Source organism: Rhinopithecus roxellana, chromosome 2 (assembly GCF_007565055.1).
Source record: "Rhinopithecus roxellana isolate Shanxi Qingling chromosome 2, ASM756505v1, whole genome shotgun sequence".
Classification (NCBI taxonomy): Eukaryota; Metazoa; Chordata; class Mammalia; order Primates; family Cercopithecidae; genus Rhinopithecus; species Rhinopithecus roxellana.
The window spans coordinates 20,177,143-20,189,358 of record NC_044550.1 but is presented as its reverse complement, the minus strand read 5'-3'; the positions used below and the strand labels follow the sequence as shown (position 1 = coordinate 20,189,358).

At 39.4% G+C, this 12,216-nt stretch overlaps 1 protein-coding gene and 1 long non-coding RNA gene across 3 annotated transcripts in view; one reads left to right on the top strand and one right to left on the bottom strand.

The window, feature by feature from the left end:
• The window catches only part of SGMS2 (sphingomyelin synthase 2), a 98,548-nt gene that overhangs the window by 11,422 nt on the left and 74,910 nt on the right, over positions 1 to 12,216 (bottom strand). For both annotated transcript variants that reach the window (XM_010373208.2, XM_030915134.1), the window contains 2 exons: positions 6,618 to 7,317; positions 2,938 to 3,055 (listed from right to left, as the gene is read on the bottom strand). In XM_010373208.2, the coding sequence (XP_010371510.2) occupies positions 2,938 to 3,055; positions 6,618 to 7,072 (573 nt within the window). In that variant the 5' untranslated portion in view covers positions 7,073 to 7,317. The remainder of the gene's footprint in view (positions 1 to 2,937; positions 3,056 to 6,617; positions 7,318 to 12,216) is intronic.
• LOC115892801 overlaps positions 1 to 12,216 on the top strand; it is a 71,110-nt gene that overhangs the window by 28,546 nt on the left and 30,348 nt on the right. The window contains exon 2 of the long non-coding RNA XR_004052718.1: positions 8,975 to 9,520. This is a non-coding gene — a long non-coding RNA (uncharacterized LOC115892801). The remainder of the gene's footprint in view (positions 1 to 8,974; positions 9,521 to 12,216) is intronic.

Genomic DNA, 12,216 nt, shown 5'->3' with positions numbered 1-12,216 from the left:
CTTTGATTAGGAAAAACATCCCTAAAGAAATAGCCTGTGTGCTATGGCAGGAGGCTAGGAGAGCTCCTTTGGACAAGGTGCAGCAGCCCCGCAAAGCCACTGTGATGACATGAGAAACAATGCTGGGCTAGGCCAAGGGCTGGAGAGGTTTGTACTCCATTACAATTTAATCATACAGGAAGGAGTTGGTCAAAACTGTAGGCACAGAAAATTGGAATACTGAATTATTGAGGGGCTACATAGGGTGGGGGATTCAGATCAGACGAGTGTAGAGCAAATTGATTGAGAAAATCAAAGAATAATGCTCAGAAAAAAAATCATGTAATAGAATACACGGAAGAGAAATACAGAAAGAGCTTTTGAGACAGGGTCTTGCTCTTTCACCCAGGCTGGAGTGCAATGGGTGGTACATTAGGTACAGGAGAGACCAACTTGGCTGCTGCCAAACAGGAAAGCTTATCATCTACACTGTTTCTTCCATTAAGAAGGTAAGTATCTGAGGTCGAGAGTTCGAGATCAATCTGATCAACATGGAGAAACCTCTGTCTCTACTAAAAAAAAAAAAAAAAAAAAAAAAAAAAAAACTAGCTAGCTGTGGTGGCACATGCCTGTAATCCCAGCTACTCGGGACGCTGTGGCAGGAGAATTGCTTGAACCTGGGAGGCGGAGGTTGCGGTGAGCCAAGATTGCACCATTGCACTCCAGCCTGGGCAATGAGCAAAACTCTGCTTCAAAAAAAAAAAAAAAAAAGTAGGTGTTTGGCCACCTATGGCCAAGGTGAGGGATAGCTCACCCTAGAAAGCTTTCTCAGGGAAGGGGAATGTTGCTCTCCCAGCCAAACATTCTTGTATGTGGAAAAATAGGTTTGCAAAGCTAAATCATTTCATGTAATCATTTTATAATAACTGGGCCAACACTTATCTAAACACACTTTGAAGAACACAGATTGTCCGACTGTCAATCAAAACTTGGATTGGAGATTAAAGCAAATTCTAAGCAAAAAATTAAAAGTGAACCATAGGATACATAAAGGAGAAGGCAACTGGAAAACTAGGAAAGCAAAGCTTTCACTATGATGGCTCTTGTAAGCATGTCTGGTGAGTTACAAGTTGTACAGGCATCAATTACTGTAACAGATATGACACTTTTCCATAGTGAGTTGCTTCCATATACAAAGTTCTGATATTCCTTATAGTCATGAAGGACATTCTATAGAGTCAGCAACACAGGAGACAAATAGATTTAATAGCTTTGTAACCATAAACCTCTAAGCAGCACCCAAAGCCAGCAGACGAACCAAATTCAGAACACAACTCTGATGCCTGTTCTATGACACCACCTCACCTCTAGTCAAACTAAGTGATTTGTGTTTGTTTTACTGAACCATGATTCAGGCATATGTAGCTTGCTTATGCTTCAGGAAGGGGTCCCGACAAGTGAACCTGGGAGATGATTAGTAAGGATGTTATCAGAGGTTCCACTATGACTATTTGTAGCTTGGCTATCCAACAGCACTGATGTGGCTTCTGAAGATGGCAACTCTTCCACGGAGGACAATCTTTAATTTACTTTCTTTCTGTAATCATAGCAATTCATCCTGCAAACCTCATCCGTTACTAAGATGGGTTTGCCTTCTTTTCTGTGGCCATTTCTCCATTTAACACATTGCAATAGCCCCTTAGAAGTGTTTATTACACTTCTGAACTTCTCCCACACCTTAAATTAGCTTCACTAAAATCAGCCAGTGTTTAAATTCAATATGTACACTGTTTTAATTACAGACATTTTCTGCTTTGATGGCTTTGGAAAAGTATAGCTTCTCCAACCACACCTATATTTGGTGAGGGAGACTGTGGACGTCTTCAGAGAAGCTCGATTTTTCTTTCACCTCAGACATCTGCTTAGTGTTCAGTAAAATATGATGTTAGACTTCATTCCTTTGTCCAGAAAGCACGTGATTTGTAATTTTCCATTTTGTAAACCAGGGTGCACTGAAGTCCGAGATGATTAACAGCCCTCTCAAGAACTCGCTCTTCCTGGATAAACTGTAATTCCTTCTTAGGACGGTTTCAGAAGACATCCTCATGCACTGTCTCACTCAAAGGCCACTCTCTCCTTCGAGCTGCTAAAAACCTTGGAGTCATCCTTGACTCCTTTCTCTCAAACCCATATCCAAGTTACTAGCATATCCTATATCCCAAACTGAACAACTTCTCATTATTTCCACTGCTACCGCTAAGGCTGAAGTTCCTATACCGCACTGCGAGACCCTATGTGATCTGTGGTCTGCACACCCCGACCCTTTACAACTCCACTCTGACACACCGGCCTCCCTACTCTTCCTTTATTCACTGTGAATAAGCAGTGTTTTAGCCTAGAGCTCTCATGCCATCCACATGCCTCATTTCCTGGTCTTGGTTCCTGCCCAAATGCTTTGTTATTAAAGAAGCCTTTCCTGACCTCTACATCAAATAGAACCCTCAAGCACCCTTTCACCTTACTCAGCTCTGCTGTTCTCCATGTGACAATCACCTGACTTATCATCATGTGACAAATTATAACTTTGTTTATAATTTGTCATCCCTAATAGAATATAAGCTCCAGAAGAGGGACATTGTTTGGGTTACTACAATCCCTGGTACATAAGCTTAATGCCTGTAGAATGAATGCATTAATGAATAAGTAAATGAGAAGGTAACAAAGCAGAGTCAAACCCCCAATGGTAATTTTCAGTTAGCAGAAAATACATTTTTTTAGCACAAAATATATTTTATAAATACATTTTAATTTCTTCCTCTCAAATCTAAATAGAAGATAGAAAAGATGCTGGATTTCAGTTAACACATAGGAAAGTGTCTAGAAGAATGTATAATAAAGGGTAAGTGATCAATGACTGTTTGCCTGGTTTCTTCCAAGTGGTAGTTTGGAAGTACTGACCTTTGGAGCACACTGGAAATGCATTCCAGGCACAGGTAGAGTAGTAACATACATTGTAATGCAGCGATACAGGTATAAAGTTCCAATAATAAAACAGAATCTGCGTCCCACTATTGACCTAAAGGAAAAAATAGGGATGGGGAAAAACAAGTTTAATGGTTGTTTTTATTCCTAATGAAAAATAAAACAATGTTTAACAGGATAATGAATAATCGGTACAGAATGGCATTAACAAACAAACCACAGTTTCACAGAGTTTAAAGGCTTACTTGTGAGTGGCCCATCCCTACAGTTCCATGGAGAGATTGCACCACAGTTTTCAAAATGAAGATTCACTTACTGCAATAAATCTAGGTGGTTTGACTTCCAAAGGATGTGTGTATGTGGAGTGGGGCAACTAAAGTAGATGAAGAGTCTACATAATCACCTCTCCTCAAAGGCACTCTTTACCAGAGAATTCAATGAACCTGTCTGTATTTTCAGTCAACTCACTGCATTAAAACCCTCTCTTGAGAACATATGAAAGGAATAAGCAAGCTACAATCACAGAGGAATTAACTAATGAGTCAAGGTGACATTACATAATTAGACACATAGGGAAATGTGACAACACATTTAACCCACGGTATAAGCAGGGTTTATTTGAGGACCATCTGAAGGTATTTTGACAACACAGGCATGAACTATTCTCTCTGTGGCTAAATAGATTTTCAAAAAACTCTATCTTGAAAATATCCATAAGTGTTCTCATACAATTAATTACATTTAATAGTGAATTGTAAGCTGATTATTTTATTCAATCTTGATCAAAAAAGGACAAAAAAAATCCCACAAGTCATTTTTCACTTTATATTTCTGTGGGAAGAAAGTTGTCTTAACTAACATTAGCCCCTGTGCTTCATGACCTGAGTCCTCAGCCTAAGGCAGGCTTCCCGGTGGATGACTGAGGATCCTGTCTTCAAAAGGGAAGGGCTCTGCCATTGTACCATTGCCTCATGGGTATCTGAATGGGCATCACAGGTCTGAATGTCCTCAATCCAGCTGAACAGGACCGCTCCTTTTCTGTTGTATAGTTAGGTCTATAAGCTCTGGGCTCTGGGGATTAAGAGATGAGTGGGACTCCACATAAAGCCCCTAGACTTGCTAGGTGTAATTTCCTTAGTACATAAAACATATTACTCTAGGTCTCTCATTTTCAGAGCTCTCAAGCTTTCAAGACTGGTAGTGATCAAAGACTTCGGGAAAAACAGGCAGTTTCAGGTAATGTGACATATTTTAAGTTTTCCCTAAGATTGTAGTTCTGACATGAATCAAGGTCTAACTCAGGTACCATCTGGAACTTCTAATTTCAAGAATTATGTATAAATATATATTTCAGCTGTCTGTTTCCAACAGCTATTTTAAGAGTATTCCAAGGTTTCTGGGGTCAAAAGAAAAAAAAAAATAGAAGGGAACACCACCTAGACTGGTAGATGAGAGTATTTATTTATCCCTAAGGCATTTCTTTAAAGGCTTGCTATTCTAGTTCTGCCTTTCCTGGTACTAAAAAGGAGCAGGTAATAAACAGTGCTGAGTTTCTCCCCTTGGTTAAGAGAAAACCAATTCAGCCTTTGATCCAACCTCAGGTTCCAACAGAGTGCTGTTTTGAATTGTGCTCCATGCTGTTAGACAGGGTGAAGTAATAAGCAGAAATTATTATGAGTCAATTACATTCATCCCAGCATTCTGAGTTCAGCTGTACTCAAAACAGAAAACTTAGAAGGTGAAAGATGTACTCTACAGCCTTATTTAGAAAATGAACTAGTGCTAATGATTTTTTTACCATAGCTTTGAAAGGTGCTTTTAAAAGAGAGAGTAAGCAACATTCCTCATTCAGCTAGGATGCTCAAAACAGGTTATAAAAATTATTCTACTAGTTACTAAAATGTAAGATCCAATTCTACTTCAAATGTAAAAAGGCAAACTTGTGTGAATTGCAACTGAAACAGTGGATATCATTAAAATGTATGGTCCGGCTATGTGACCCTGTGTTTGGACATGTTGAAATCTAAGGTGGTAAGTAGAGGCAGTTAACAATAACTATCTAATGAAAATTCAAAAAGAATCTAGATGAAAATATAGCTAAATTGAGGGAAAGACTATACTTCAGGGTGGAGTCCACATACTTACCAGATCCTGGACAATTTCTCGTTTCACACATATATCAATAAAACCTTGCTCTAAATAAAGGAGAAAGCAAATTATCTGCAGCCTTAGCAGGCTCTCTTACATTGTGTTAATTTCCAGACACTAAAAAGAAAGACACTGAAGTTCATAAATACATTTTTTGCTTTTAGCATAAAGCATCCTTTAATAATTTAAGGAGCAGGTTAGTTTTTTAAGTAAAAGACAACTCATAGTTAAGTCTATTACTTAAGCATATTAAGGAAACACATGAAGAGTTATATTAAGGAAAATGCTTAGGAATGACTGCAGTTTGTGGAATAAGGTTTTAAGACTGCAAAGTTGCATTTGGGGACCTCTTTGAATTCCTCTAATCACAAAACAGTAACAGTGTTAGGGTCTGAGTGGATATACCACATTGAGAGTTCTATAATTGATCAAGTAATGAAAAATGTTACCAAGTGAAAAACAATACATACAACATTCTCTAAGAATGATCTTGTGGCATTAATACTGAAATCCTATTTGACCTGGAATCTTCAGATTGTATCCAAGTTAGCATATATTACATTTTTAAACTCCATATTATGGTCAGTGTTTTGATCAAAATCATATTTTAGTGATTTAATCGCTACCATCCCAGTAGAAAACAAATGTCTAAATGATGAATGAGAGGAAAGGAGGAATTAAGGAGCCTTTGTTTTTATGGACTAGGAGTCAGAATTCACATAGAGAAGCAGAAATAACCACTTCAGGGCTATGTCCAATTCTTAAGTGTCTTCAAAGCAAAAGTACCTGACTTATTTCTTCTTGATTTCCTACTATTCCAAAAATGAGGAGGCTGAACCCAGTGAACCATGAGCTCCTTTGTGATGTCCAAGGAAAACCAGAGGGCAAGTTTACTTTAGAAATCTAAAAATCAAAACCGCATGGATTCAGTTCTAAACTCAGTTTCTTAAACTCTTGTAACTAGATAGCAAGCAAACAAAAAACCAAAACCACACCCACACACCCAGCCCCACAGAAATGTAAAATTTGAGAACTGAATCCAGGCAAACCTTAAAGCAGGCTATTGACTCTAGACCAATACAGACATCACATTATGAGTAATGGAGAAAAAAGTTTCTCAACCTATTCCTTTTCCCACTTGTCAAGAGCCTGAAATAACAAACATGATGGAAGTGAATGTTATTCCTTTCCAAGCCTCTTGATTTATCATACAAATACCATAGCACCAAGTTGCTGGAAGTCAGGAACTGCACCTTAAATTCATCAACTCTGAGTCACCCACCACAGTACTGCTGTACACTGCCACTTTCATACACAGTTGCTCAACAAACACTTACTGAATAGTGACTGAATTTATTCAATGTGGTAGAGCTTTCTACTGCTTTCTTTCATCAAATGTTTGGGTAAGACTGAATTTATTAGAAAAAAAGGAAAGATGATCTCAATTACTTATCTATTCACTCAAAAACAAACCCATGGCAAATCCCCAAAACATTAGATTTACTTACTTGTATCTCAGAAACAGCCACTGGGTGATCCATAATCCAACTAATATAATCCCATTTATTTCTGATACAGAAAATGCCCATTTCACCCTATCAATGTAATCAAAAAACTTGTCTGGGAGTGGAGGGCTAAGCTCCTTGGGAGGGACCCTCTCATGTACAACTGTGATCATGACGGTTGTCAAGACGAGGTTGAAAACTGCATATATGAAGGCAATGCCTGTTTTCCACCACTCTAGTGGAAATTTGTTCCTTGATTCAGTGGGCATAGCAATTTGGATATAGTCCGGGTACTTTTTGGTGCCTTTTCGCAGCCCACTGGATAAGCTCTTGGGTTTACCATTGCCATTTTTGTTTTCTTCTTCAACAGGTTCAGTGGGTCTTGCGTAAGTGTTCGTAGGATCACTGGGTTGATTTTCCAAATGTTCTTCAAGTTTTGCTGTCTCTATGATATCCATCGTCCCCTAAGTCTTCAGATCAAAAAGGAGATGGTCAAGTTCTTGTTCTTTGTGGAAATTTAGCTTTTTTCAATCCTTTTATTTCCAAGATCAACATGGACTCTTACAATGGACTTTGTTTCCTAACACAAAAGGTAGAAGGTAGCCATCTGATTACTGTTCCTTCCATGCAGCTATATGCTGTACTTTCACCACTTTCAAGAAAGGAAGCCAATTCTTCCCTCAAAAAGATGTTACTATCCCACCTAAAAGCAAAACAAAATTATGTTCAGAAACTATGCTTGTCCAATTATCAACCATCCAAAAAAAAAAAATTCTTAAAATAAGGAAACAAATACCAAAGTCATTTGCTTTATAAACATAATGTCAGAACCTAGTTAAAGTTGCCGAGATCAAGTTGATTTACAAAATACTGAACTGTTTTATCTTGGAAATCTTGTCTCTTTTTGAGCTAGTATCGGTAGACATAGGAACATTTTAACAATCAGTTCCCTTTAAATTTCCTTAAAGAAAAATCAGGACCCAACATTGCAAACACTTCATCAGACACTATCACTTGTTGCTAACCATGAAGTCATAATAAGCTAGAAATTCCCAGAGATCACATCAATCCTTCCAAAGACTGTATTTTCTATGAGCCATAAAGAAAGAATACAAAACTGGTAAGTGGCTTATATGCATTGAATAATTGTTAACGCTCTGCATTTGTCAAAATAGTCAGTTTTCTATTTTCTAATTAAAAAACAGAAGTCTTTTTAAGTGATCGCTTTTAAGAACAGATTCAAGAACAACACATTCAAGATATTTAAAATGGCACAGCCTCAATTTATCCTTTTATATTCGGAGACGCATGCCATACACAAGAAAAGCTGGCAGTCTTCAAAATAACTCTGAAAAGATACACCAAGCTTTAGCTATGTCTCTCACGCAGGTAACAAGTAGAATTTATTTGAAGGATAAAAATACCTCACTACAACTGGCATGATAAATTAGTAACTAACAACATTTTGATGCAGCCACCACAATTTCTACCAAACAATAGAAACGGGCTTCCAGAGGACCAGCTCAGGGGACTCACCCACCATGACACTGATGAGGATAACTACCTTTGGCTTCAGCTCCACAGGTTCCAGAGAGCACACATTTCTTTAGGACACAGGGCACCACTGCCACCTCTTTTATACTTGCTAGTACACGGCCCCAGCTGTTCTCAATTTAGGAGAGCAGTCTTTTAGTCCTGCTACAGAAGCCAGCCACCTGATGAGGTTTTCAAACCTTGTAATTAGTCCCCTCCCTGGATACATTGCTCAACTTAAGCACAATCCACTGCATTTTAAAGCGCCTCCCCACCCCCTTTCAGGGTAACTTCAGGGAAAACTGAGGAGGACAAACTCAAAGTGATGACAGCTAAGCCTTTATTTAATGACAGGAAAAAAAAAAGTGAAAATGGCAGTCAATATGTACAGGCAATGCCTGTTTACAATTATGGGTGGCAAATAAGCCACAAGTGTTTACTGTACACCTAAACGCCCCAGTGTTCAGGGCTACATAGGGGAAATTAAAAGGAGTGAAAAACACCTGACCTGAACATTCAGCCAAAGAGCTTGCAGTCTAACCAAAGAGACAGGGCTAAAACGATGAAAGACTACTGGAGAAGACTGATTGGCATATTGTGAAAGGAAGGAGAGGGATGTGCTGATCACTAGATAAAGTGAGAGGTTTAGTTGTACTGTTTCCCTACTCCAGGACAAGATGTGTCCACACACAGGCTCTGATTCTGAGAAAACAAAAGCATGTGGAAAGCTGGTCTGGTAGAGAAATGGGGGATAAGGGAGCATGAGACTAGCTAAAAGGTGCTACTGAGAATTATAAACATCTCACCTTTCTCTTGTCCTTCTGCAGAGCCCCCAGCTATCAATGCATTACAGCAGGATAAGAAAGGCCCAGTGGCCCTCTGGCTTGACAGTGTCTTGGCACAATGTTGTGGGAAGAATAAGCACAATGAAGAGGTGCCTCAGGAAGGTATTTTCAACAACAAACCTTCAACACCATGAACTACTACTTCTAACGGAGGTCAGTCTGAAGCACTAACAAAGCCATTTCCTATCTCTCTTTAGCAGCCTTGCCTAATCCACTTACAGCATCTTGCCAAACCATCATGCAAATTCCCTTCAACTTTACTCTTTCATATGTGCTCCTAGACTTGTGTTCATGTGTGAAAGAAGCTTGTGATTTTGAAACTCCATTTCACAGTGGATGTACAGATGGTCTTTATAAGGTAGCTACTTGGTTCTAGAACACAGAATGTGGAACAGAAGAAAATCCAATTAGTAACCTTTTTTCTTTTTTTCCAAGAGGAAACACTCAGCCACCCACCTCATGGGACTGCTATGAGAATGACTGAAATAATTGTGAAGAGTTTTGTGCCCCTGGGAGTAAGAACACTATGTGAGTACAATGCCCATTTATTGTCATTAGTGTTAAAATTAATATTTTCCTTGGGATTTCATTAAGATTAAATATACACAGCACATTCATCATGTGTCAACAAATCTTGGGACAGAATGTTTGTCATCAAGACAATGATCGCAACATATTCATTCCTATTGTGTAAGGAAAATATCTCAGGGTCCCAAAATCACTAAGCTAGAGGGAAAAGTCAAGCTGGGAACTGCTTAGGGCAAACCTGCCTCTCATTCTCACACATCTGCTCACTGAGATAAATGCATATCTCATTGCCTCCTTTGGAGAGGCTAATCAGAAGCCCAAAAGAATGCAACCATTTATCTCTTATCTACCTATGACCTGGAAGCCCCCTCCCTGCTTTGAGTTGTCCCACCTTTCCAGACCGAACCAAGGTTCATCTTACATATGTTGATTCATGTCTCATGTCCCCCTAAGATGTATAAAACCAAACTGTGCTCTGACCACCTTGGGCACATGTCATCAAGACCTACCGAGGCTGTGTCGTGGGCGTGCATCCTCAACCTTGGCAAAATACTTTCTAAATTAACTGAGACCTGTCTCAAATTTTTAGGGTTCACATTTTGGTAACCACAGAGGGATTCTGAGTGGAGGTGCCCCTAACCTTTGACAAATCTATAAGTGCTTGGTTCAGTCTTGGGCTATCTTTATGGCTTAAACCAATAGGACAATTTGCTGAGGCCTAGAAGCACCCATTCCAGAGAATCCCTGATCTCCCCAATTCTGGTTGAGATCTAAAGTTTATTTTGCTGTGACAACTTTTTTGTGGAGTTTTAGTTGCTTCCAACACAAGGAAGACAAGTTTTCTTGCTTCCATGATGATGGAATGCAGGTAACTCCTTTACAGAGTTTCCCTTCCAACAGGGAAGATGAGTTTTTTTTTTCCTGCTCCTAGTGACACAGAAGATAGAACAGTTATTTAGGCAGATAGTGAGGGTAAAAGAGTCCTCGGCAAGGCTTCCCTTCTAACAGAAAGCAGCCTGAGAAACTTTTTTTTTTTGTCTAACAAAGAGCAGCCTGAAAAATTGAGCTGCAAACATAGATAAGCAAGCTGGAAGCTTGCACAGGTTGCTGCTGGCAGCTGTGCCAATACAAAATGGCTACCTGGTAGCCAGGTATGTTCAACATGGAGGCTCCATCTTCCCTTTTGTCACCATGTGTACAGTAAAGATACAGGCAACATGGTGCTGGCCAGGAAGATAACCTATTTGCATAATAAAAGATTAGGGTGGAGGCGGCCAGTTTTTTGCACCCTTATGCAAATGGCACACCTGGTCCAAGCAATCTTTCATGCCCTATGTAAATCAAACACCACCTCCTCAAACTCATCTGTAAAACCTCCTGCATTTCACTGAGGAAAATGGGGTCCCCATTTGGGACCCCTCTCTCTGCAGAAAACTCTTTTCCTTTTGCCTATTAATTCTCTGCTTTTAACCTCGCTCCTTGTGTGTCCATGTCCTTCATTTCCTCTGCATGAGACAACGAACCTCAGGTATCACCCCAGACAACAAGGCTGCTTCACTAGGATAGACAGCAGTCTTTAGCCTGAGACCCACCCACCCCTAGATAACTAACTAAATCGGGGTTTGTCTTGGCTAAAGTTAACATTAACAACCAGCTGCTCTTAATGTCTCTTTACCATTAGAGCGTTCAGTAATCATATAAGTTGTACAATCATTTGTTTTGCTTAACTGTTTTTTTTTATTGTTTCTGTTTTTGATATTGTTTCAGTCTTTTTCCCATTGGGTTTGACCAACTTCATCCAACTTGATCAAATCCGAATGAAAGTTCCAAATTATGGGGAACAAGGCCTCTGAAGTGGCTAAATTCTCATAGACACACACAAAAAAGGTAGTATGGTAAGGTGGTCTAGTGGGGGGAGAAAAACAGCCAGAAAAAGGAAAAAAGAAAAGGAAAGATTTTTAATTTTGATTACTTAAGGCGCTTTATTTACATAACAAAGCCACCTTTTTGCTAGCCAGGTCAAACTGAAAGCAATGGCAGTCACCCCATGCTGCATTTCAATAGCTAAGGTTCTGCCTTTTCTTTTCCCACCATAACAGCCTGAGGTTTTGTTACTAAATCAAGCCCTTTCTGGTTTGATACTTGGTACTTTTGAAATAGCAGCAATTTGTCCTAGCTCGTGAAATATGGAAATGAGATTTAAAGAGTTTTTTTTTTAAAGGAACTCAATAAAGTCAGCTTAATTGAAAACTACCATCCACGATGTGGGTCTGTATGTTTGCATGTGTTTGTATTTAAGAGGACTTCATGTTTTTATTTCTTTTTTCTCCCCTAGGACCTTGTCCTTTTTTTTTTTTTTTTTTTTTTGAGACAGAGTCTTGCTCTGTTGTCCAGGCTGAAGTGCAGTGGTGTGATCGTGGCTCACTGCAACCTCAGCCTCCTGGGTTCAAAGGATTCTCCTGCTTCAGTCTCCCCAGTAGCTGGGATTACAGGCCATGCTCAGCTAATTTTTGTATTTTTAGTACAGATGGGGTTTTACCATGTTAACCAGGCTGGTCTTGAACTCCTGACCTCAGTTGATCCACCTGCCTTGGCCTCCCAAAGTGCTGGAATTATAGGTATGAGCCACCATGCCCAACACCCTTTTTAAAAAAATTTTTTCTTCTCAGTTGCTGGATTCTGTTTTCTTCCTTTAC